This window comes from Pyricularia grisea, chromosome VII (genome assembly GCF_004355905.1).
Source record: "Pyricularia grisea strain NI907 chromosome VII, whole genome shotgun sequence".
Classification (NCBI taxonomy): Eukaryota; Fungi; Ascomycota; class Sordariomycetes; order Magnaporthales; family Pyriculariaceae; genus Pyricularia; species Pyricularia grisea.
The window spans coordinates 1,324,127-1,347,485 of record NC_044975.1 but is presented as its reverse complement, the minus strand read 5'-3'; the positions used below and the strand labels follow the sequence as shown (position 1 = coordinate 1,347,485).

Sequence of the window (23,359 nt, the reverse complement as noted above, 5' to 3'; positions counted from 1 at the left end):
ATTCTAGAACAAATCTAGCCTGGAAACTAACGAGGCCAAGTTCATCTGTCTTCGCCCGTGTACGGCACAGCGGCATGCGGGAACAGGGAGGCAACTCCGGCTTTCCAGGGACCTTTAATGACACCACCAAGGCTGACGGCTGACCTTACCCTCCTTTCAGGGTGGTGCAGACAGACCCGAGTTGACGGCAACGACGATCTGTTCTTCGGTTGCAGGCTTTACATAGCCTCCTTTGAGATCACCGAGCCTTGGACCTTTTTTTTTCGCTTTGACAAACCTACTAACCACTCTTGGTATGTGCATGTATTGCTCACCAGGGTCCACCCATACATAACTTTCCCGTACGTCCAAACCACATGCTTCTTCAGCCTTGCCATCTAGTTTAATGCAGCCCTGGGGGGTTACCACTTACGTGGCCCGCTGGCTATGTAAGCCGCGTGTCCTATTCTGGGCCTATTTTTGGGCAGTCTTTTGGTATTTTATGGGGTATTGTAGCTAGGTTAACTGGTGGCCGCGGGGGCCATATCAGAGTAGAGTCAGGCAGAGAAAATCCAAGATGCCAGTAAGCGCCGTGAGAAGGAAGTTTGGTGTGACCATTGAACCTAAACTGACAACAGCCTGGGACTCCGGGTTTCCATGCAGCACCTGTGCGGACTCCCTTGCAGTTGACAGCCCGCTTTGTGGCACACAAACAGAACAACTGAAGAATAACCGAGACAGATATGCCTTTTCTTTTTGTCCTAGATTTTTCAATAGTGATATCGTAAAGTAGCCACTCAGGGCCTACAGGGTCGAGCCTCGCTCTTAATTTATTTTTGTTGCATCTCTTTCCTCCCCCTCCACCTTTCTCTTTCTTTTCATCAATGGAACCCGGCCCAGCGGAACGTTAACGATTGCGCTATCCCCTAACGATACTAGACGACTCTTTTGTCTTCTTCTTTTTTTTTCTCCCATTCGCAGTTCTTTATTTGTGCCCTCGGGTAACAACCCAAGCTCGTTAAGAAGGTGGGTATCGGCGGGCAGGCCAGTGAGAAAGAAACCTAGGTTGTGTGTGTATGTATGTATGTATGTATGTATGTGTGATTTGTTGCGGCTCTGCGGAAAAACTGCGACAAGAACACTGATTTGCCAGGGGGGACGATATGCAGGCAGGCAGGCAAGATTGGCTAATCATTTTTTTTTTTTTTTTTTTTTTTTTTTTTTTTTTTGGCCTTGAGTCCCCCCTCCTAAATTGAACCAATCAGCTGTAGCTTTCTCTGCCTTCTACCCCCCAATAGATCTTCAAAATGGTTGCTGCAGGCCTCGCACCCCTTCGCTTTAGTATTCTCGCCAATGACAGTGTGGCTACTCCTGAAAGCTTTTGCAGCTGACGTGAACCACCATGTTCGTGGAGGATTATGTGAAAATTTTCACGTTTGGGAGATATGGCAAGCTGAGAAGCTGTAAATCACCGGTTAGCAGCAGGCAGATACCACCAAAGCAACCCCTCCTCCACTCGTGACCAGAGTGATAAACAAAAAGATGCGACAAGCCACGTGAAGACAAGCGGGATATTCGACGCCACTCGGTTTGTTTGGATAAACAATTGATTGTAATTGTATTAACACTGAAAGACTCTGCCCGTCGATGCTTTCCCCCACCCAGAGACGCCTAGGCCAAAAAGAAAAGAGAAAAGAAAAGAAAACATGGATAAATTGGGCTAAGGGAACAGTGGGTAGTAAAAGCAGAAACTCAGAGATAGTTAAGGAAACGCAAGCGACCGTCATCCCTCCTCCCCAAACTCCCTCCTCGATGTTATCTTACATGATTCCCGCCCCCTCCCTATATCATCAATCCTCACAAGTCCTCCGGGGATTGGTTTATGTTGTCCTCTGTAGATGGTGGTAAATATATGTAAAAATGATTACAGAGTGCTGCCAGGGCTAATGCCCTCCTCCTCCCGATGCCATGCTTCTCAAAGCATAAAGAATTAGCTAGTCGGATGCAGCAAAGGTCTTCAGACTGGCCAATGTTGATAGAAGACCATGGAAGACAAGCACCTTGTCAGCTGTCCCAGAAACATGCTGCCAATTCTCGTTCGCATGCAAAATGGGCGTAAAATAGCAACTAGCGTTCAAAGTCCATGCCGCAAAACTGAGGTGTCCGCGCGCAGACACCGCACTCAGCTACTTGTAAAATAGAAGAAAAATGACCAGTTCAAATTGTATTCCCCTGTGTGACTTCGATCATTCATCGTTGGGGACGAGGCGAACCTGGTTGAGCGCTCTGGAAATCTCCAATGCCTTCCTACTCGGCCTTGGTGGTGATGTCACATTGGAGATGCGGGAAGCCGCAGGTCTGAGAGTCTCACGCACGGGGCTGTCGGGAACCTCATATTCCTGTGTCAGATCGTTCGAGGAGCTAGCCTTTTTGAGAAAATTTGACAGGGTCGACTGTCGGCCTGATGCTTTCCCTTGCTTAGTCTTCCCGAGTAGCGTGCCTGTCGACTTCCGACGTGGCACCGACTTCAAGATCCCGGATCCAGCCTTGGGCTTGAGCGCAGAAACAGCAGTCTCAACTGTCGTTGTGGCCTCGAGGGCCTTTGCGGTTGGCTTCCTGGTCCGCGGTGAAGGTTCGCGTTTCTGGACCGCCTCACCCTTGCCAGCCTTTTTGCGTGATGCCGGTGTAGCAGTGCCAGTTTTCTTTGCCGGTTTCTTCGCTTTTGGAGAGGCAGTGGGCGTGGAAGCCTCTTCTGCCTGTGCAGCGGCCACAATCGTGGCCTTTGTCTTGCTGGTAGACTTCTTGGCAGTTGTTGATTTGGCTGCCAACTTGGGAGTATGCTTTTTGCCGCCTACCAGGGCTGACACAGCTGCTGCCTTGCCCTTTGTAATCTTCTTGGAGGTAGGCGTCTTCTTGGTGACTTTGGCGGCCTTAGTAAGGAGCGCCGAGGTGGCGGCACGTCGAGGAGTCGTCTTGTTGACACCACTGGCTGGTGCTGGTGTTTTATCGTTTTCGGCGTTGACTGTGATGGATGATACGCTGCGCTTCACAATCTTGGAGGCAGTCTTGGCGCCTTTAGCGACCTTGAGTCCAGCATTAGAGATGGAGCGCTTCACTGCGACCTTTATCTTGCGTTTCTTAGCTGGACTGGTAGCCGATTTCTCGTCATCCGCAGTGCCGTGCAAAAGCTCCTTAAGCTTGCGTTTGCTTGCCTTGACGGTGGCCTTCACCGTCTGCTTCTTAGAAGGTGGTGAGTTCTTCCCCTTTCCGGCTCCGTTGGCCTTGGCCGTGTTGTCGTTACGGGTTCGGGGTCCCAGAACACCACGGCAGTTATCACTGCCGCACAAGCACTTCTGGACGTTCTTAGCAGAGAATGGGTCGAAATTGTAGTCGTAAGTCAGCTCCTCGCCTGTCATGATGGGATTGTCGCCAGCGAAGAGGGCCATCCTGGGCTTCCCGCAGACAATCCATTTAATCATTCTACAGTTGGGTGAGCATGAATGATTCACAAATCTTGCAATGCTGCCAGTAGTAGCATCCAAGATCATGTTTTGGTCAAACGACATGAGATAGTATGCCTATATCAAGTGAAAAAAGTAGTGAACATGTCAGTAGAGACTTCAGAAAACAAAAATCACGTGATAGACTTTTGGTCCCAACCTCCTTGGGTAGAGTTGAGGTTGCGAATACCAGACAGGGAATATGGAGGGGTCGTGCGAGGAGGGGTCGTGGCTTATGGCAAGCGAAACATACCTCATTGTCCTTGTAGACCTCATTCATGCGGCGCTCACATTCCTCCTCAGTTATGATTTCGCCGGCGTACTCCATAATGATCTGTCCAGGCTCAAAACACCTGCTGGCCCGTACACCAAAGCCTCGAGGGCCTGTGTGGACAACTTCGACGCCCACGCGATAGCTGCCGCCCTTCTTGGTACGGTCCTGCAAGTCCTGGAAGGCCCGGTTTTGGCAGTGCTCGCGGCCTACGTTGCAGTTTGTGTCGTTGCACTCGTACAAGACTGAGCGGTTGAGGCAGTCCTCTCCGCAACCATCATCCTTAGTACATACGCATGTAGAGCGATCGTCGAAGTAGTAATTCTTTTTCCATAGAGATAAAGATTCTCCAACGAAACGACCTGCGTGGTTGTTAGTCAACGCAAAGTACAAACAGGCCACCAGAATCCGGTGCTGTTCGTCGTAGTAGCTGATAGTCTTTAAGAACTTACTCTTGGTTATTTTACGCCACTCTTTAGGCTTTGGCTGATCCGCCAAAGGGTGGCAAACGTCGTATGGTAGTTTAAAGTCCCTCCCCTTCATCAAAGTGCGGAGACCATTGTACATGGGCAATGGCAAAGCCTTATTCTTTGGGGCGGGCTTTTCGAGGAATGGGATCTTGGCCAAGGCGTTCTTCTCTTCCTTTGTGAGGGTCTTGGTGATATCTTCAACTGTCTGCCCGGCATAAAGACCCTTGTCTAGCCACTTTTTCTGGCGTTTCGGAGGGGGCAATGTTGGGGGACCTTCGGGGGCAGCTTCCTCATCTTCAGCTTGGACCTTTGAGTCATCGTCGGCGGCTTCCGATGCTTTCCGGTCCACCTGCGCCGCCGCGGCCTCGGATTGTTCTCCCTTGGTCACGGTCACAAGATTTGCCTTGCCCCTGAAAACCGCATCAGCGGCAGCTTTGGCAGCATCAGCAGCCTCGACCGACTCGTAGTACTTTCCGTTTGCCCAGATACTTGTGATAACCGGCTTCTCCTCCACCTTTGCGAATTCTTTCGTGTCCGCCAGCCGCATGAGCTCCCGGGCCATGGAGTGGGACTGCTCAAAAGACTTGCGCGCGCGGGGTTTCATGGACGCCAACTGCTCAGTCAAACTGCCGGAAACAGGGCCTGAGAGACGTGTTGACCTCCGTGAGAGAACAGATGTGCTGAAAGCACGCGCAAATGTCTTGATCTTGTTGCCCGAGGGTTGAGGTTTTGGTGGAGGTTGTTTGGCGCGCAGCGAGCGAGCGCTCTTTGGTGTGGGAATCTGGTCAACAGACCAATCCATATCGAGGGCCTCAATACCATCCTGTACCAATTCACCTGGTTTTTCCGAGCTCTCTTCTGAACCATGGTTGCCGTCCCCTGTCAGGGACGCGCCAGCGGTGGTACGCCTCCTCCTGTCCACGACATTGTCCCCTTTTGATCGGCGATTTCCGTGGTGCGCGGTTCCACTCAGTTTTACAAGATTATATATGACGGGTTCCGAGTGCCGAGAGCGGCGCGGGCGCGTTGGAGTGTTATCCTCGTGGGACGGCTCAGTTCGGGAGGTCTCGGAAGGCAATGTCAGATCCGTGTCAGCGCCTGGGGCATCAGCACAAGAGACTGCTACTATAACAGCATCAGGCTGCTCGAGCCGAGCAATGACAGACTCGATCGCGGGCTTTGGGGTGTCGTTGGCGAGGTCGCCGCTGTCGGAGATGCTGGTCGGGGGTGTTGAGCTGAAGGACGCGGGATTCGAGCTCGAGTCTGTGGGCAAGCCGCCAACGAAGCTCGAATCGGAAGGAAGCGCGGCCATGTCAGCAGCCATGACGGCGGGCGAAACGCGCACGAGCCAAATCGAATCGAATCAAGTTGAAATACGTCGGTAAGAAAAAGGTAAATGACGCGTCTAGATGTAAGAATCGAATGGTGGAAGATGGGAAAAAGGACGAGTGTCACAAACGCGACAAGTTGTCTTGGCGGGATTTGTGTTTAAGGGAGTGGAGAGATTGGGGCGGAAACGTCAAGGTATGAGGGAAGGAATGACCTGGTCAAAGAAAGAAAAAAAAAATGTGTAGCGACCAGCAAGAAACAATTAAAGCGCCTATGCAGTGCTAAATCCAAGCTCAAGGGGAATTAGAAAAGAGAAAGACGAAAAGAAGAAAAAATCGGTTCAGCAGTTGCAGTGCCAACACGGGTCAATGCAGCATCTTTTTGTCGTTACAAGCGACGACGGTCGGTTTCGCCGTGGCTCTTTTGGGGGTGGGTTGATTGGTTGGTTGGTTGGTTGGTGGACAAAAAGCGAAGGTTCCGCGTCGTGGTTGGGAGTTGCCTTATTTTATTGTGTTTATTTTTATTTAGGGGTAGTCGAGTTGAGTTAGTCCGTAGTAAAAAGCGGACTCTTGTCTTTGTCTGACTGCTTGGGCCCAAGTTGAGGGGGGTTCCTACCTATTTAAGAGAAGGAAGGAGTAGTCAACACCAGGGTTGGACCAATGAAACGGGGATGCAGACTACAGATAAATAAAGCAAAGCAAGCAAGGAGGTAGGGGAGGGACCTTACTTGCCGACCTAGAGCAAAGTTAAACACGGGCTGCACGACCTTGAATATGCAGTGCTGCGTAGGCCCAGACAAGTTGATAATTTGCTTTTAGTCTATTCTTCAACTCAATATGTACTTCATGTTCCTAGGTTGCTCGATATTCATGCATCTTCCTAGACTGAGTCTTCCTGACCGGTGAGGACTTGCATCCTTGTTCACCGGGTAAGAAATAATGGTTTCTGCTATTATCTTCACATTGTGTAAGGTAAGGTACCTGAGGTGTCTTAATAGGAGTCGTGCTGATATCGAGCGGATCCCCCTGTTCAGCTGCCAATCACCCCAGCCCCACGGAGCATGTGCCCTACTTGTTCATGTTCATATCGGATTGAGTTTGCTACAGTCGAGGAAATTTTCGTCAGGCACACAAGAGCGGTTCATTGGGTCTACGAGACATTTCCGACTCCATATTACTTGAGTCTGCCATGGCAGATAGACTCTCAGTTTTTATACCTAGTCTTTCCCTAGGTAGATTCAGGAAGCAGTAGGTTTGATGCTGGCTTACGAGGCAAAAAGGTGGTGAAATCGTGTCCAAAATGGGCGACTCCATAAACTCGAACGCGAGTGCCAAACCCGAAATGTGTGTGCGGAGCAAAGACTATCAACCTAACGTAGTTGGAAAGCAGCAGGAGCAACATTTGGCAGGAGTAGTTGGACAAGGCCGTCATTTAGTGGTTTTCCTGGGGTGTCGAGGGTGACCTGTTTTGCCACTTTTCACGTTGATTCTCGGAGTTAAATCTCCACGGAGCCAAATATACCTTGACGAATGTTTCTATTGATGTGTTACTGATCATAGATTATTTACTGTATAGTCTGTTACCAGCAAGACGGCGCCCTAGATCAAGTGTTACTGTCAAGCCATCTACACTTGAAAAAAGAGTTCTCGTGTTGATGTCGATTGGGTCTTGAGCACCCACGCACATCAACAAAGCAAACTGTGACGAGCGCAAAGCTTTCGATACCAAGTGGAGAATTGAATACCTTACTCTTCAGGAATTGGTTATAAGTGGCCGCAGCACCAAAACTGTGTATGTTCTATGGGAGTGACCTGGACCCCCGAGATTTCGGATGCTTGTCCACCCTGTCCATGACTGCCTTATATCATGGCGAGGAACCCCGCTATCAACTATCAACACACCGAATCTGATACTCGTTTCCATAACTATTAGTTTCTATCCTTCTTCCTATTGGGTTGGACAATTAGTAAATTTCTCGAACTGAGCCCTTTCGCTTCAGTTCAATGTTTATCTTGTCAGGCGTCCGGAAGTATTACAGACTGTTTCCTCAATCACAAGTCCTTCCGGACCTACATACCAATTTTCCTCTCTGGCCCCCCTTTGGATGCAGTAAGCCAAGCTAATTCCATGTCCAATGCTCCCTTTATAGTTGTAAGCAATCGCCTGGAATTGACTTATTAATACCTCAAAGAAACAATTGAGGCCCAGAAGCACAAAGTTGTCATGCAAGAACGGCCACGGGAGAAGTACTCAAGCTCGATATTGGAACAGACTGCAATCCAAGATCTCAGAAGGTTTCCTTGCCATCACAAAAGACACCACAAGAGCATTACACTCGGCGGCCTTGATTACAACGAGTGTCTGGTTTCCTGGAAACTATAGAAACACACAGCGATCATTTTCTCGTGCTACCCCTGAGCAAAGAGAGACGACAAAGGCCACTCAAGACTAGAGTAACAAGCAGATAATCGATCATTACTGACAGTGAGTTTGAACTCGGTACGCTTGGGAGCCGTGTCTCGGCAACTCACCTACCTCGTGGCATCCCCCACTCAATGTAGCCGGTCATGTACCTATATATGGGCAGTCGTCTGCGGTTATGGTTTGTTGAAGTCAATGGAAGGACTCGCTTGTATGCTGATTATTTTGAGTCGATTTCATTGCGAAGAAGCATATTTGAATCTGTTTGGTGTTGATCTATACAATGGCGTGTCAATCGGAATCGCTGAGTTGGTTTATGCAAAATTTCAGACGTGGTCTCCATGTAAGAATTGGTTGTAATACCAAGCTTCAAAAACCAGCGAGATCTGGGATTTGCATCATGAAAGAAATAAACACAAGCCTTCATTATGATAAACAGGTATCATCTGTCTCAGTTTCAACCTGACACTACACATTTCTGGCAATACATTTGCCCTTGATATCACAGGAAAAAAAAAAAAAAGGAAAAAAAAAAATCCCGACCCAAGCCTGCATGTAGTCTGGTTAACGAGGTACCTTGCGCTGCAGAACGAATACAACAACAAATTGATACGCGCCGACGACCCGCGCCAGTCTTGATTGATTCCCTGTTGACCCACTCCGCCTCCCGCTATGCATCAGGCACATTCGGCAAGTGGATCCGTGGCGGTGAACCGAATTCTGCCCCTATCAAAACGTGGGGTCGTCCGAACGTTTCGCGATCCGAAGCTTTGTTTGCCTTTGGGAAGCTTCCCGTCCAGCAAGCTATTACCCCGGGTTACCTCAAAGCTTCTTAGCTTGCGCAATCCCACTCAAGCCAACAGACACCACACCGCGCCAAACAACTCTCACGAATCATTCACCAACTTTCCAACTCCCGAGTTTCACAAGAAACTCAATACTCAATCGACTATAAACTCCCCCACCCACCGCTCTCTTCTCTCACCCCGTTTCAGAAACATAAGAAAAGATATCATGGCCGACCGGCCACACCGAGGCGGAGGCGGCGGCGGCGGCAACCGGGGCAACTACCGAGGACGTGGCGGGGGTGACCGTGGAGGTCGCGGCGGTAGGGGCGGCGACCACCACCACGGCGGCAAGAACAACGACCAGCAGGGCGAGCGCGAGCGGCCAAAGAAGGAGAACATCTTGGACCTGGCGAAATACATGGACAAGGAAGTGCAGGTCAAGTTTAACGGCGGGCGCGAGGGTAAGAAGCCTCTTCCTTGACGCAGGTGTGGAAAAGTGCGACTTGGTGGTATGAAAAGACATACTAACCCATATGCGCGAGACATACACAGTCACTGGAACTTTAAAGGGCTACGATGCGCTCATGAACCTGGTGCTGGATGAGGTCAAGGAGACCATGAGAGGTATGTTCCGCCCCTTACTTGAGGAGCATATAGAAGACTCTTGAGCGACGAGTATCCAAACAGCCGCAGCAGATTGTTTGGAGGCTTGCGCGCATAAAGCCCCTCCTTATCACTCGACGAGCCCATTGAGGGACGAGGTGACTTATATCCGTGACTGACACTACCGGTCTTTGAACCACTCAACGACAGACGAAGAAGGGAACGAGTCCAGCCGGTCACTGGGCCTCGTCGTCGTACGCGGCACCCTCCTGGTCGCCATCAGCCCCACGGACGGCTCAGAATCCATTGCAAACCCGTTTTTGCAGCAGGGGGATGACGAGTGACGGCAGGGACGGATATATATGAGGTGACAGGAAGAGTGATAAAAGAGTTTAAAGAAGAAAGACAGAAAGTCATGTCTTTTGGGCTCTTTTCAACGGCCTTTAACTGTAACAAAGGCAAGATGGAAATGGGCAGAGAGAGGCGGTTATCTCTCAAAGAGCCGTGTGGGACGAGAACAAAACCATAAGAGCAGAAATAGTGTGGTTATCTCTTGTAGATACGGCGGCCAGATCAACGCCAGGCGCATGACAGATATGTCTATGCCAGCCGGAGACCAAAGCTTAATAAATACCCAGGGTGGTGAGGTGAAAGGATTCGATATCCTTCTTTGTTCACATATTCTGTGCCTAATCCTTTGGAAAAGAACTTACTATCATAGAGACGGGATTCGAGAGTCGTTGGTTATCTGATAACTAACGATTTCACTGGAGAGCACAGAAGTGGAGAAGCCCCCATTTCCCACCTTTGCTACTCATAATTTTCATCCATCGGGTTAAAGAACTGATAGTTGTTTCTTATTCAAAGTTTGTTGCTTAGCCTCCGTCTATCCTACCTCGACAAACCTTGTAGTTCCTCCACCTTTTGGATCCCATTGCAGAGCCCAATAACAAACAATATGAGAAGAACCTCGTTGTGTGTATATAACATCAGGTGGTCGAGACTGGGGAATGAATATATAACGTTGATTTGATAAGAGGAATTTGATCAATGAGACAAAAATGGACACCAGATTGTTTGATCACACGTTAAGCCAACAGCATTCGTACCTGGGCTGTTCTTTTCCAGCTGCAAGTCGATAACAAGAGGACTCGAACGCTGATTGATAGCCCATTATACGTATATATCGTCTTGTTGTGATGAATAGAGCTTAATCAGGACCGTAATATCGTTATTGGGGTCGTAGGAGTAGAATTTCCCAAAGCACTGTCAAACACCATAAGGGCTGGTTGATATGTCCTCACGGCTGACTGATTGCTGTTCTTATTTCCTCCACTTCTCGTTTCGCTCGCGTATCAGGCCCGCCTCTTTTAGAATCGATCACGGTGGGAAGGGTGATGGACGCCGTGGCCACTACCACTCGCCACTGGCCCGCCACGACCGTTGCCGCTGCCCTTGAGCAATTCGCCGAAAGCGCTCTGCACAGCGCCTTTAAGATCCTTATATGTCACCAGGAAGTCCGTCTCGCAATCGCGAGACGTCAGCTTGATGCGCTCCTCGGTCCCGACGTCCAATTTTGATAGACAGCGAAGCATATGACCCGGGTCAAGCACGGGCCTGCCCTGGGCATCCACTTGGTGGAAGACGTAGTCCCGAAACAGCTTGAGCATATACCGGTCACCATTCTCGGACCACCCTGCGTCCTTGTCATACTCGGTGCGCTCATTGATGGTTGCCAACTTCATCAGCAGCCGAAGCACTCGCCCGTTCTCCACCTCACGATATAGCTCCGAGTACAGCATATCAGACTGCCGCTGTTGCGCGTCGAACGCGGTCATGACATGCTCATTAATCCCTGCGACGAGATTCTTGACAGTCTTCTGCCCCGGAGCCTGAGGTGGGTTGAGCAGCCAAAGGACCATATCCTTCAGCGTGCTGGAGTGATTCCTGCCCATCTGCTCTATCGCCTTACCAAGGTTGAGGCCCGTCGGTGGGGTGTTGGTCGCCAGTGATACGATCAACTTCCCGAATGCGACGAAGTCTTCCTCCTGAAGCTCCGCCATCGGCTTTGACTTTTCGTAGTTGATGACATCGAGAATGCCGCAGGAGCTCAGGCGAATGTGATTCTTGCCTGTGATGATGATCTTGGTGGCGTCAATGCATCTGGCAGCCAGTCCGTTGCTGTGTATCGAGTTCAGCGCGTTGGATATCTGAACTATGTAGCTCCAGAGAACCGTCTCGCTCGCCTGGTGGTTGGTGTTGCTGCGAAATGAGGTCTTGTGCTGGGCGTTGGGGAAATGGTGCTCCATCAGAGTTTCTGCCAGAGGGAAATACTCGAACGAGAACATCAATGAGCTGTCTCCCCAAGCTCTCGTGGTAAAGGCATCTTGCATAGCTACGATGTTGCCGTTCGTTATCTTTTTCCACTCCTTGACCGGTCTGAGGATTTGATCATTGGACACGGTGAAACCCTCCAGGCGCCTCAGGGAATAGAGTCTACTGGTCTTGCCCGAGACGGCCTTGTAGACCCATGTCACGTAGCCGAATAGACTGGATGATTTCCTGTTGCTAGTCTTGTCTAAAGTGACCAGTGTATGGTAGTTGCCCACCTGGGGCATCTGCAAAGCAGCGGTCCCTGTAGAATTTTCAGCATCATGTACAGAGTAATTACCAAGTCTGCATATATAAGTTCCATGAAACTAACCGGTCATAGTCTGAAGCGCAGCATGGGATTTGTTCTGCAACTCCAGTCTCAGGTTCTCGGGCATAAAGAAGTCATAAGTTGAGCGCTGCCATGGCTGTAGGTCTTCTCTGTAGGGGCCAATTGGAGCGTATAGGTGAAAAGACTGTATGATCGGTTGTTAGTTGATAAGACTCAGTCACGTAACACACCTGGCTCCTGTTCTACGGGAAGGGACACGGACTGGAGGTATCAACGATTGATAACCGGCTTGGGCGCTGGGGAAGTAAGCACCACCATGGGCTACCAAGCCAGTGTGATCGGTGGAAGCATAAGGGTTATACTGAGCGGCGGGTAGGGCGCTGGCCACGCTGTTCATTGTGAAAGGGTCATAGTTGAGAGAGGCATCCTGAGTGGCCGCAGCAGCACCATTAGTGGTGAGGTCGTAGTTTTGTTGCTGTGGAGTGAACTCTCTGATCGCAGCAATATTGCTAAAAGCGCTGGGAGTGTTTGCTGCAGGCGGTATGTCGGTTTCCTGAGCGGTGGGAGTCCCAGTGGGCGTTGCAGCTGGAAGTGGCTCTTGATTAGCAAGATCACAAGCATAGAAACCACAAAAAAGACCCAGAGTCTGGTGTACCTGTTGCTCTTGGCGTAAAGACAGCAGCACTGGCTGCATGAGATGAAGAGAATGTTTTCTTGGATGGCTGTGATGACACTGCCGGAGTGAAGGGCGCAGAATCTACATTGAGAGTCTTGCGTGTTGTTCTGCGAGAGCAATGATTGTTAGCATGTTTTCAAGTGGTTCCAAGTGATCAAATTTGAGTGAATGCGCAGTGAGAGTAGTGAAAAATGTTGAGCGGGCAAAATTCGTTCTGCAGTCATCTTCAACCATGGGTGCTTCGTGAGGCCTCCAGGTATAAGCTTCTGTCAGAAAAAGAAAAAAAAAAGTCTTGGGAGAGTAGGTTCCAAGAGCTGGTGACACCCCCTCTATCCATCATTCCTCGTCTTGATCATCAAAATATCATGATTGCCCCCTTTCCCGCATGTCATTCACCGGGTTGGTCTTTAGATGCGCCTGTAACGGGTACCAATCCAACCATATTGCCGTGATGATGTGTAGACACAGAGCGCCGTTTCAAATCTTTTGCCCCTCATTTGCATTCGCCAGTTTTCTTTTACCATCAATCCCCCTCAGATGAAGTGGACCCTGGAGTACCGATGGTCACCAGGAAGTAAGGACATCAACTGCCATTCTCCCGTGTCGTCCGTCATATAAAAAGTGCCATTCAAGAACGCCAGAGGTAGAGGCTGATGAGTATAGTGATCGTGATGCAACGAGGAAGCGATCATATCAAACCCAGAAGAAGGCAGGGGTCGCAAGATCATTCACATGGGTAATACCTACGTATCAGGTTTTGGAGACTTCTTGGTTTGGTCATGGTTGAAAGCACAGCCAGCATCTTCGTATCGACAGTGGCCATATATAAGTATGTTCCGACACAGAGTGTCTTTCGTATCCGCTGTTTTTGGCCAAAATTCAGGGTCAGAATTGGTCAGATTTCGACGAGTGCTCCCAGGGCTGATCTCGAATGCGTCTGGCCCCATGGGAATGTATTTCTGCAGGTGTGCAGGGGAGGGGGAGGTGATTTTGGCGAAGCAGCGGGAGGAGATGGGAAAAGACGATCGTGTGTCTTCCGGTTGGGAACATGACTATGCCATGTACGTACCACGGCCTTTTGGTCTCGGAGAGCCGAGCTGGCGACGGAAGTCGTTGGAGTTGTAGCGAGTGGTTGCCATTGCGATGCGATAGTGAAGGGAGGAGCCGCCCCGGCGCAAGGGGCTAAAGGGTTGGTTATTGTCAAGTCAGGTCGTCGTGGTTGCCGAAACCCTTGACCCGGTCTACAAGCTCTGGAGGTTTGCGCGTCGCATTAGCATATAATCTTGTTGAGTAATGCGAATGAACGACTGATGCCTTCCCGACAACGAGCCAGAGTAGGAACAACAGGTGTAGACGAGCAGTGGGAGCACCGTCGCTGCCCAACCATCACCGGCGAAAGCACACTAGCTGCCACTGCGAGCGTCGCCACAGCTGCAAAAGGACGATGGAGACTAATATGTCGAGGCCAACTCTCTTGCTTGTTGTCGGTGTGTGGGGTATCGTTTGGGTCGCAACATGTCGAGTCGCGGCAGCTGCCGATGCTGATGATGATGGCGCGGTGTGGCCTCGGCGGGCGAGAACGAAGGAATGCACAGGAGATTACCTAGACTTACTGAAACCTGACAATCAACTGCCATCCATTGCATCCAACCTAGCCAGAATTCGATGGTAATAGCTGAACATGGAACTAAAGTCAGGGTTCACGGAAACTGTCTCAGTGATAGAAGCCGAAGCGCGGAGGGCTCCTCCTGACGTAGACCGCGATTGGATGTTTGGGATGGATTCCACCTAATTAATGGTAGTGGTAGGGAGCCATGTATCTCCGACCGTGCGGGTCCGCACCTACAAGGTTTTGCGGGCAGCAAATAGGTGGGCTAGCCGGCATGCAAAGGAGCAAGGCTTGAATGCGGGCGGATCAGCCTCGCTTCTATTGATGGTGGGACGTGGAATGAGCTTGGACATATTTGTCACCTGCTGTCGAAACCTGACTAACCTCCAATCCACAAGTACTCTAAATACCACTCATGTGCGCGATATTAACTGGACAGTAACCCCACCAACTCGAAGCCGAAGGACCCGCTTCCCCAAGGACGAAATGACACTACGTAATTCGTTGTGCAACGGAGACAAAATTCAAGATGAGGTACTGGTCAGCCGGATAGGAAGTACATGCCCTTGTCATATATTCACGCAGCCAGGACAAGTACCTCTTCAACCTGTCGGTCGCCAACCCGCCTACCCGGGCACCCACTCGTGTCGTGCTACAGCTCCGAAGCGGGAAGCTTTATCACCCCAACGACTTGAAGCTCGACCTTTGACGGAAATTCAACAGGGTTTGATGGGGAGAAAAATTGGAATAAAAATAATTTTTTAGGCAATGAAGACAAAAAGAAGGCGACCTACATCTAACTATTAAAACCCGCGCTTATCTATTGTTGGTATTGATCACTCGTTGACCAGGACCCAACTGGCCACGTCGCGCAATTTCACTTTTCTACATATTCCTTTTTTACTCACCTCCCTCAAACTTGCATCGATTAACGTCACAACCTCTCACTTCTATCGGCACAAATATTTCGACCTCCGGGGAATATACTACATTGAATACTCGATGGGATATCTGCGGGGCTGACTCTTACCTGGTCGAAACCAACTGAGACGAACACTTACTAGTCCGAGTGCTTCCGAGCTTCACTCATAGCAGCCATGGCTGACGGAGAGCCGGACATCAGCGACCTCTCGCCGGAGCAGCAAGAGGCGCTGCAGCAGTATACCATGATTACAGACCAATCCGTCCAGGATGCCATTCCACTGCTACAGAGATCACAATGGAACGCCCAAGTATGTGCATACCTAGTTCAGTCAGGTTTCCGTCAGCTCTAGCACGAGAAAGAAATGCTGACTCCAAAACTCAGATAGCAATCGCAAAATTCTTTGACGGCGAGCAGCCCGATCCCGTAGCCGAAGCCCTTGCGGCGCAGGAGCGAAGTCAGCAAGCGGGAGGTCCCGGCCTCGGCGGCATCGCGCGATTCGAAAATCTCCAAGATAGCCTGGACGGCATCGAGATGGATATTGTCAGCAGCAGAAGACAAAGAACTGAGGTGGCGCCCAGGGTCGTACCCCAGCCCGCGAGGATCTATAGGGTACCCATCCTCTGGTCTATCATCACGCTGCCTTTCAGTCTCACCTGGAGAATCGCCACGACTCTATTTCGACCGATCGTGTACCTTCTCGGCCTGCTTCCGCGTAACATGCGACCTAGAGCCATCGGCGCTGCAGGGTATGGACGACGACAGCTGATGCCGCGGGATGCCGCAGCGCGGTTCAAGCGCGAGTTTGAGGAGAATTACGGGTCCGGGGAGCTGCCGTGGTACGATGGGGGCTCGGCGCAGGCCTACGACGCGGCGAAGCGGGAGCTCAAGTTCCTGCTCATCGTTCTGCTGTCGCCCGAGCATGACGACACGGATTCTTTTGTGCGGGACGTTCTCCTTTCGCCCGAAGTCGTGTCGTTTATCAAGGACGAAAAGAACAACATCATACTGTGGGGAGGGAACATTGTCGACTCGGAGGCGTATCAAGTGTCGTTCGAGTACCGATGTACCAGGTTCCCCTTCGCCTGTCTCGTGTGCCTGACCCCCAAGGAGGGCAGCACCCGTATGGGCACCATCAAGCGTATCCAGGGTGCTGTCGCTCCGGAGCGCTTCCTCGAGGATATCAGGTCCGCCATAAACAAGCACAATCCGGATCTGGACGGCGTGCGGGCGGAGCGCGTCGCCCAGGAGGCCGCGCGCAACCTACGGGCGGATCAGGATTCTGCTTACGAACGCTCCCTGGCCAAGGATAGAGAAAAGGCGCGTCTACGACGGGAAGCTGAGGCTGCCGCAGCAGCAGCCGAAAAGCGGGCATTGGAAGAGGCCGAGGCAGCAGCCCGACTGGAAGAAAAGAGGCAGCAGTGGAAGGCGTGGCGGGCCACGACGATCGCAGACGAGCCCCCTGCGGCGGACAAGGACGTCGTCCGACTCGCGCTTATGATGCCAGAGCAGACGGGTGCAGGGCGGATCGTGAGGAGGTTTTCCAGAGAGACTACCATGGAAGAGCTTTACGCGTTTGTCGAGTGCTATGACGTCCCGAAAGGGAACGACGAGAAGCCCCCGCTGCAACCGGACAACTACGAACACGAGTACAAATTCCGCATAGTTTCGCCAATGCCCAGGGAGGTCTACGAACCTAGCACAGCTGAGACCGTCGGAGATAAGATTGGCCGGTCAGGCAATTTGATTGTGGAGACGATAGTCTCGGACTCCGATGACGAGGACTAGATCTTGTATTATGAGGGCCAGATGACATGTCACGGGGCGTTGGTTTGTTTATTTATTTGAGAACTAACGAATCTTGTCGCGGGCACAAGATGGAAACGGTGTACAGGACAAACAAACGTATCGGCATGATGACATTCCCGAACTGGGATATGTAATTTTAGAGAGAGAAAATCAAGACTGGATGAGTTGTAATTATTGACACACGGCATTCAATTTTTACTAAAATACGTGGTTTAGACTTGGTCTCAAACGGAGAAAGCTACCAGCACCATGACCACGAGACTGCTTCGATGTCAAAGTCTAATGCATGTGTACGTGTTTCAAGAGGCTGAGAGCAACGCCAAGTGACGTGATGACGATCGAGGGGGAGAAAATTAGTCTTCACTGTGACCTTTCAAAATCGTCATCACCCACGATAGATAGTCGGTCGGCACTTGAAAAAAGGGTGACTTCGGGGGGAACCCGGCGGTTCTGCAATCCTGTTCTCCGCTGGCGACACGCACGCAAGATCAATCCAACAACTCCTAGGATGCTGGATGTTGTAGAGGGAGGGGCTATCATCTGACGTGTCGCCCCAAGCTTGCGCGATTGTACACGACTGATCCGAGTCAGGAGAGTGCATCGCGAGGACGTGGACGAGATGGACGTGGGAGGGGCAGGACGAATACTCTAGAACTGGTTGTCTCCCTAGGTTTTTTTACTATGAGTAGGTATTGAGAAGGGATAAGGGTGGCGGACAGCGACGCATTCATAATCGGCAGATTGCAGCTTTGTCCAATATTTAGGCACATCCACGGGACTTTTTTTTTTCTGGCCCTGAGGAGGTTGCACAGCCGCAATGGTGGGGGTCCCTGCAGAATGCAATCCAAGGTACAGTACGTAGCAGGTATTAGCCCTCAAGTCCTGTGCATAGTATTTTTACAAAGTATCGGTATCAACTAGAAACACTGAACACCTACCAAAACTATTATTATCTTAACTTTTTTTTCCTGTTCTTTTTATTTTTGCCTCTGTTGTTAATGTGTGGTATGCTTATCCCAACAGATCCTCTGCGGCAAAAGCCAAATGGTTACACAACGCGAAGTAACCTAAGGTAGTGTCGTATTGGCGGATGGGCTGTGTTTCTAATTGCCACAAAGTGCAAGTATCCGCATCCGCTGTCATTCATTCCCCATAGAAACTAGCTTGATGGCTTGCCTTGCTTGCCAAATGTAGTCTGCTCATGGTACAGCCCCAGCAATCTTACTACAGTCCTTTTCCGCTTCTAGAATAGCCCGATTTTGATGATCATCCCATCAAACCAAGAACTGCTGCGCTACTGCTGCAGCCTGACCTCGTGTCATCGCTGTGGCAGCTTGACTTGGATAGTTGAAAATGACAGAAATAAAGAAGGGTTTTTGATCTCTACAACAGTCACCAGCTCTTTTTTTCCATTTCACGTTTTGGAGATATGTACCTACTGTAGGTAAGGTATACAGCACTAGCACCATCGAAATAAAATAAAAAAAATAACAAAATAAAAATAAGAAAGTTATACGTACAGTACAGTACGTTCTATCCACTTCAATCATTTCAGTAGCCAATTAATGACGACTAGGCAGCCATTCAAGAAAGTCGGGGGAACAATTGATCGACCAATTACTCCGTACGTTTAGAGAAAGGGGGACAGGGTGGTATCCAATTCTGGCCCTTGTCCCTGTCCCTGTCCCAGGTCCCTTAGCCATCCTGCACAACTGGGGAGCGCCTTCAACAGTAAACGTCGCAATTAGCCCAAGCAGCGCGTCAGACACACCCGGGGGAGGAGAGCAGGCAGGCAGGCAGGCAACCTTCAATTTTTCTCGTGCCCTTTGGAAGAAGTGTCAAAAGTCAGCGGAGCAATTTTAACACTTGCAGGAGGCAATTCTGGAAACTTTTGTGTTGCAATCGGCCACCTCATTTACCTTCTTGGAAAGCCCAGAGCATGCCATGACTTAGCATTGAGCTGTTTATCCATCCATCTTTGCCGAACCCGCAAATCGATCCCCTGACCGAGAATCGTCCCCAATCAACTTCGAGCCCCTCCCGCCTGTCCGTCTGTGGCGCCGCGATCGTCGTCAGCCCTGTTGTCCCGCCGCGTCAGATAACCGCAGCGAGTCACTTGGGTTAGACAAGAACATCCAACGACCCCCAAGGCGACCAGTTAGTCTTCTGCGGCAGAAAAAAAAAATCAGAATAGATTACACGACTTGGGTCGCTTCAGACCAAACTGATACCCAGACACAACTCTCTCCACATCTCACCATCGAAGACACGATGAAGGCCATGAAAGAAATGAAGGGGTTCAAGGGCCTCGGCAACAAGATGCTTGGCGGCATGAAGAGGAGGCCAACAAACGGTATTGCATTTTCAAGGCAGCGCATCTCTTCTCCCGAAGACGAGAGATTTATATTTGCCTGGGGCTGACGATTTTACTTCTTCTCTCCTCCACTCAGGAGCCACAAGTGCAGCGCCCGCCGCCAGTGGTAGCAACCTCCCTGACGGCCCCGATGATGACACACCAGAGGCGATCGCAATCTACAACGCGGTATGTATCTTACCAGCAGCGATGCGCAAACGCGGCCTAGTATTATGCGTGAGGCGCCGCGACGGCAAGGTAAACAACTAACGGTCCGCTGAACAGAGGAAATTCTGCGAGTCTGGAGGCGGCGACAATGCGGTACGTGACATTTCTCAAAATTCGAATACATCATAGGCGTTTCGCCCATATCAGACGATTTGCTAATCCGCTAACTTATGGCAGGGCGACGAAGTAACCTTCCTCCCCGCAATCGTCGATGCGGCCGAGTCCTCACCCGCCGCCGCCGCCGAGTGCGCGCGGATAATCCGCAAGTACCTGCACAAGGACTACACATCCCGCCCTTCGTTCCAGTACAACGCCATCATGCTCATGCGCATCCTGGCCGACAACCCGGGGATGACGTTCACGCGGAGCCTGGACAAGAAGTTCATCGACACATCCAAGGAGCTGCTCCGTTACGGCCGTGATTTCTCGGTGCGCCAGATGCTTATGGAGACGCTAGACGCGTTCGAGGCCACCAAGAGTTATGACGAGGGCCTGCAACCAATCCTGGAGATGTGGAAGAAGGAGAAGGAAAAGGCGTACAAGGCTTACGGGGTGAGATTGCGAATATTACCTATCACTTCCAGGCTAAAACCCTGTAACCACTCACGGGGCTAGATACTGTAAAACGTGAGCGCATCACTAACATACCGCACATGCCACAGATACCGCCCGGGGGTCCTCCTCGAGGCCCGCCAGGAGGTCTGCCACCGAACGGCTTCCAACAACAACAAAATTACTTTTCGCGCCACCACACCAACCGGCGACTCCCGGAGCCCATCGAGCTGGCCAACCGCCTTGAGGAGGCGCGGACGTCGGCCAAGCTACTGCAACAGGTCGTGGCATGCACCCCGCCGGCCGAGGTGTTGGACCACGAGCTGATTCAGGAGTTTGCGAACCGATGCCTGAGTGCGTCCAGGTCCATCCAGGGCTACATGACGGCGGAGAACCCGAGCCCAGATAACGACACGATGGAGTCTTTGATCGACACCAACGAGCAGCTGCAGACTGCCCTGAACCTGCATCAAAGGGCCGTGCTGAACGCCAGGAAACAGCAGCAGCAGGCGCAGTCGCCCACGCAGGCCCAGACCATGCCGGCGAACGGCACGGTCAGCCCGCTCGAGACGCCAGACGAACGATTCAGGAGCCCCGACTCCAACGGTCTTTCGCTACACCAGCCGACGCCGAGCAACAAGGCGCTGGGCAAGCAGGCCGAGTCGTCGAGGTCGACGCCGCGGCCCGACGAGGACCCATTCCGGGACCCGGTCGAGGAGAGCGGCGGCGGCAGCAGTAACAACCGCGCCGGCGGCTCGTCGTCACGGGCCGGCGGTGCTTCAGGTAAGGACAATCACAGCGCGTACGAACCCTTGCACGTGGGCGGCGGGGGAGGATTCGTCGTCGGCTCGACGCTAGCGTCCGGTTTGGCGCCGGGCGAAGGACGGGGCAGTGACCCGGCGGTGGCCGCCCCGAGGACAAAATTGCAGCAGACTGATGAGGGTACGCTGGCTTCTCGCACGCGCAATAGGGGCATGACGCAAGGTTCGGCCATTTCGGACCTATACGACGATTCAGGCGACGAGCGGTACGGACAGACGACGTCAACGTCAAGAGCGGCGGGGAAGGCAGTGGCTGACGGGCCGATTTACCGGTATTGACTGAATTGAATAGGCGGTAAGGGGTAGGGGGTGGAAGTGGCATAAGAAAATAAACGCTACATTTTGGGGTTGGTAGGCACGTTTCCTCTGTCTGGGATGGTCTCAGAAGAGTTGGAATCAAACTACTTCTCTGCGTGGCAAGAGAAACATTTGTCCATTTTTATTGCGCCTTGTTATTCTTTTTTTTTCTCGACTGGTCTCTTTTTCGTTTACTTATCATATCCATTAGCCGGCAAGTTTATGCTTCGTTTTTTTTTATCCTCTGCATGTACTCTTGGCTTCGGACAAACTGAGAAGAATTCTCTACACCTCTTCGAAATCCCAGCATCTGAATGGCTGGCCTGATGATGCTTGGGGTGTTTGCTTCTATGCAGAAGACAGTTGTGGTCCTCGCTTGCGCTGTGTGTGGTCTGATTTAAATTGGCTCGCAACAAAGCGCCAAATCGGGTGATTTCTCCCAAGATTTGAAAAGAAAGAAAAGAAGCGAAGAAAAGAAGAAAAATATAACTGGCGCTTAAAGGCGCTACACTATCCGTCTATGTCTATCTACATCGTCTACAGTAGGTTTGTCGCGGCTCGCACAAGAGCATAGACCAATCCAGCTCGCTTCCCTAACCATATCCAGAACCTAAGGACGGACTGGTTTTCTTTTCTTGCGAGAAAGGGTAGCGCATCTGGCTGATAGACCATGTGCGACATGGGTAGGTGCGAGTAGTTAGTCTCATGTTTACTTTTTTATCGTTATTTTTTATTCATTTTTTTTTTCGGACTCTTTCTCTCTTGAATAGGTCACTTCGCGTCACTTGCATAAACTGTGTCAACTTTCATCCAAAGTTGATTTTTTGCAACTTTTTTTTTTTTTTTTTTTTTTCGAGACCTTTCTGCGGTAAAAGAAGAATGACAAGAGTTCCGCTGGGTTTTGGTTGATCGGACATTCATCACATTCATGTTTTATGTCAAATTCCATACTCTATCGGTATAAATCAGACCAAATCGCTGAGAAAAGACCCAGATGCTTTGCTAAACATTCAATATAAGGTTGTGAGTGTGTGATAAATACTATGTCTTATTTAATCATACTAGTTCTAGCACCAACATAAATATCACCGGGGATGAACATCCTCATTTGTACTAGAATAGAACCGGACTAGTAACTGACAATTCAGGGTAAGGTTTCCCCCAATCTAGCGTCTACCCCTTTGAACGCCACTGCGACCTCATCTCCTAAAAAGGTGGGAAACCAAGGTCGATAGAAGGAATACCTTTCAAAGCCCCCGTATTCTATATTTCAGCTCCGCCGGAGTTTCCTCTCGCAAGAAACGCTCGAAATGGTATACTGCAAAATCACTAGTCAATCTACACGTGGGCTCCTAGCTTATCGCTTCGAATGCACTAGGGTCTAGAATCGACGGAGTTGTGTATGATCAAGTTTCTGGGTTTTCTTGGCATTTTTCCCTCACTTTTTTTTTCGGAGCAGCTTGATACTACACATGAAGTAAGACGATGAGTACCTTGGTCAAAGATAAACCTGCCAGCTTGACTTTCAGATGAGAAAGCTTATCTCTAATATATAAGCATTTATAGGGCTTTTTTGTATGTACTCCTAGTCCCCTTTTCCCCCCTGGGCCCCTTGTATTGACATGCGTGATTTCATCCGTTCTTTCACAAAAAAGCATAGGCAGATTTTGGAGAAAACCCAACAATACTCCGTGCCGTATACCTAGAACCAAGTAGATGTGATCGGAGTGGTGGGTGGTACAATGCCTAAAAGGGTATATCCGGGCGAGTACGTATTCCTCTCCTATCCGTATTCATACCCATCAAAAGAAAAAAAAAAAAAAAAAAAAAAAAAAAAAAAAAAAAAAAAAAAAAAAAAAAAAAAAAAAAAAAAAAAAAGAAAGAAAAATGCACTTCAAGAAACCCGGGTGGGCATTTTTGTGTGTACCGCATTTGGCGGTGCATTGATAGCCACAGGTACAATCATAGAGAAGCCCTTGCCTGCCTTGCGTATTCCAATGTGGAAAAGAAAGAAGTAAAACTGCCGGGTAGACGGATAAGCCTTCCGCATCTGTTACTATCGAATATGC

The 23,359-nt window shown here is 50.4% G+C and overlaps 5 protein-coding genes across 5 annotated transcripts; 3 read left to right on the top strand and 2 right to left on the bottom strand.

The window, feature by feature from the left end:
* Positions 1 to 1,528: 1,528 nt before the first annotated feature.
* On the bottom strand, positions 1,529 to 6,114 carry PgNI_10433 (uncharacterized protein). The gene is made up of 3 exons (XM_031130404.1): positions 4,203 to 6,114; positions 3,733 to 4,112; positions 1,529 to 3,557 (listed from the first exon to the last, which is right to left on the bottom strand). The coding sequence occupies exons 1-3, from the start codon at positions 5,542 to 5,544 to the stop codon at positions 2,226 to 2,228; spliced, it is 3,054 nt and encodes a 1,017-aa protein (XP_030980391.1). The 5' UTR covers positions 5,545 to 6,114; the 3' UTR covers positions 1,529 to 2,225.
* Positions 6,115 to 8,769: 2,655 nt separating this feature from the next.
* Positions 8,770 to 10,004, top strand: PgNI_10432 (uncharacterized protein). Its single transcript, XM_031130403.1, has 3 exons — positions 8,770 to 9,219; positions 9,311 to 9,382; positions 9,572 to 10,004. The coding sequence occupies exons 1-3, from the start codon at positions 8,985 to 8,987 to the stop codon at positions 9,703 to 9,705; spliced, it is 441 nt and encodes a 146-aa protein (XP_030980392.1). The 5' UTR covers positions 8,770 to 8,984; the 3' UTR covers positions 9,706 to 10,004.
* Positions 10,005 to 10,204: 200 nt separating this feature from the next.
* Positions 10,205 to 14,561, bottom strand: PgNI_10431 (uncharacterized protein). The gene is made up of 7 exons (XM_031130402.1): positions 14,313 to 14,561; positions 13,769 to 13,949; positions 13,447 to 13,561; positions 12,679 to 12,806; positions 12,286 to 12,608; positions 12,066 to 12,207; positions 10,205 to 11,996 (listed from the first exon to the last, which is right to left on the bottom strand). Exons 2-7 carry the CDS (start codon positions 13,836 to 13,838, stop codon positions 10,732 to 10,734), a joined length of 2,043 nt encoding a protein of 680 aa, XP_030980393.1. The 5' UTR covers positions 13,839 to 13,949; positions 14,313 to 14,561; the 3' UTR covers positions 10,205 to 10,731.
* A 179-nt stretch (positions 14,562 to 14,740) lies between these two features.
* PgNI_10430 (uncharacterized protein) lies at positions 14,741 to 17,201 on the top strand. The gene is made up of 2 exons (XM_031130401.1): positions 14,741 to 15,540; positions 15,615 to 17,201. Exons 1-2 carry the CDS (start codon positions 15,406 to 15,408, stop codon positions 17,016 to 17,018), a joined length of 1,539 nt encoding a protein of 512 aa, XP_030980394.1. The 5' UTR covers positions 14,741 to 15,405; the 3' UTR covers positions 17,019 to 17,201.
* A 1,535-nt stretch (positions 17,202 to 18,736) lies between these two features.
* On the top strand, positions 18,737 to 21,854 carry PgNI_10429 (uncharacterized protein). Its single transcript, XM_031130400.1, has 5 exons — positions 18,737 to 19,392; positions 19,490 to 19,581; positions 19,678 to 19,713; positions 19,798 to 20,172; positions 20,283 to 21,854. The coding sequence occupies exons 1-5, from the start codon at positions 19,311 to 19,313 to the stop codon at positions 21,270 to 21,272; spliced, it is 1,575 nt and encodes a 524-aa protein (XP_030979845.1). The 5' UTR covers positions 18,737 to 19,310; the 3' UTR covers positions 21,273 to 21,854.
* The last annotated feature ends 1,505 nt before the right edge of the window (positions 21,855 to 23,359 follow it).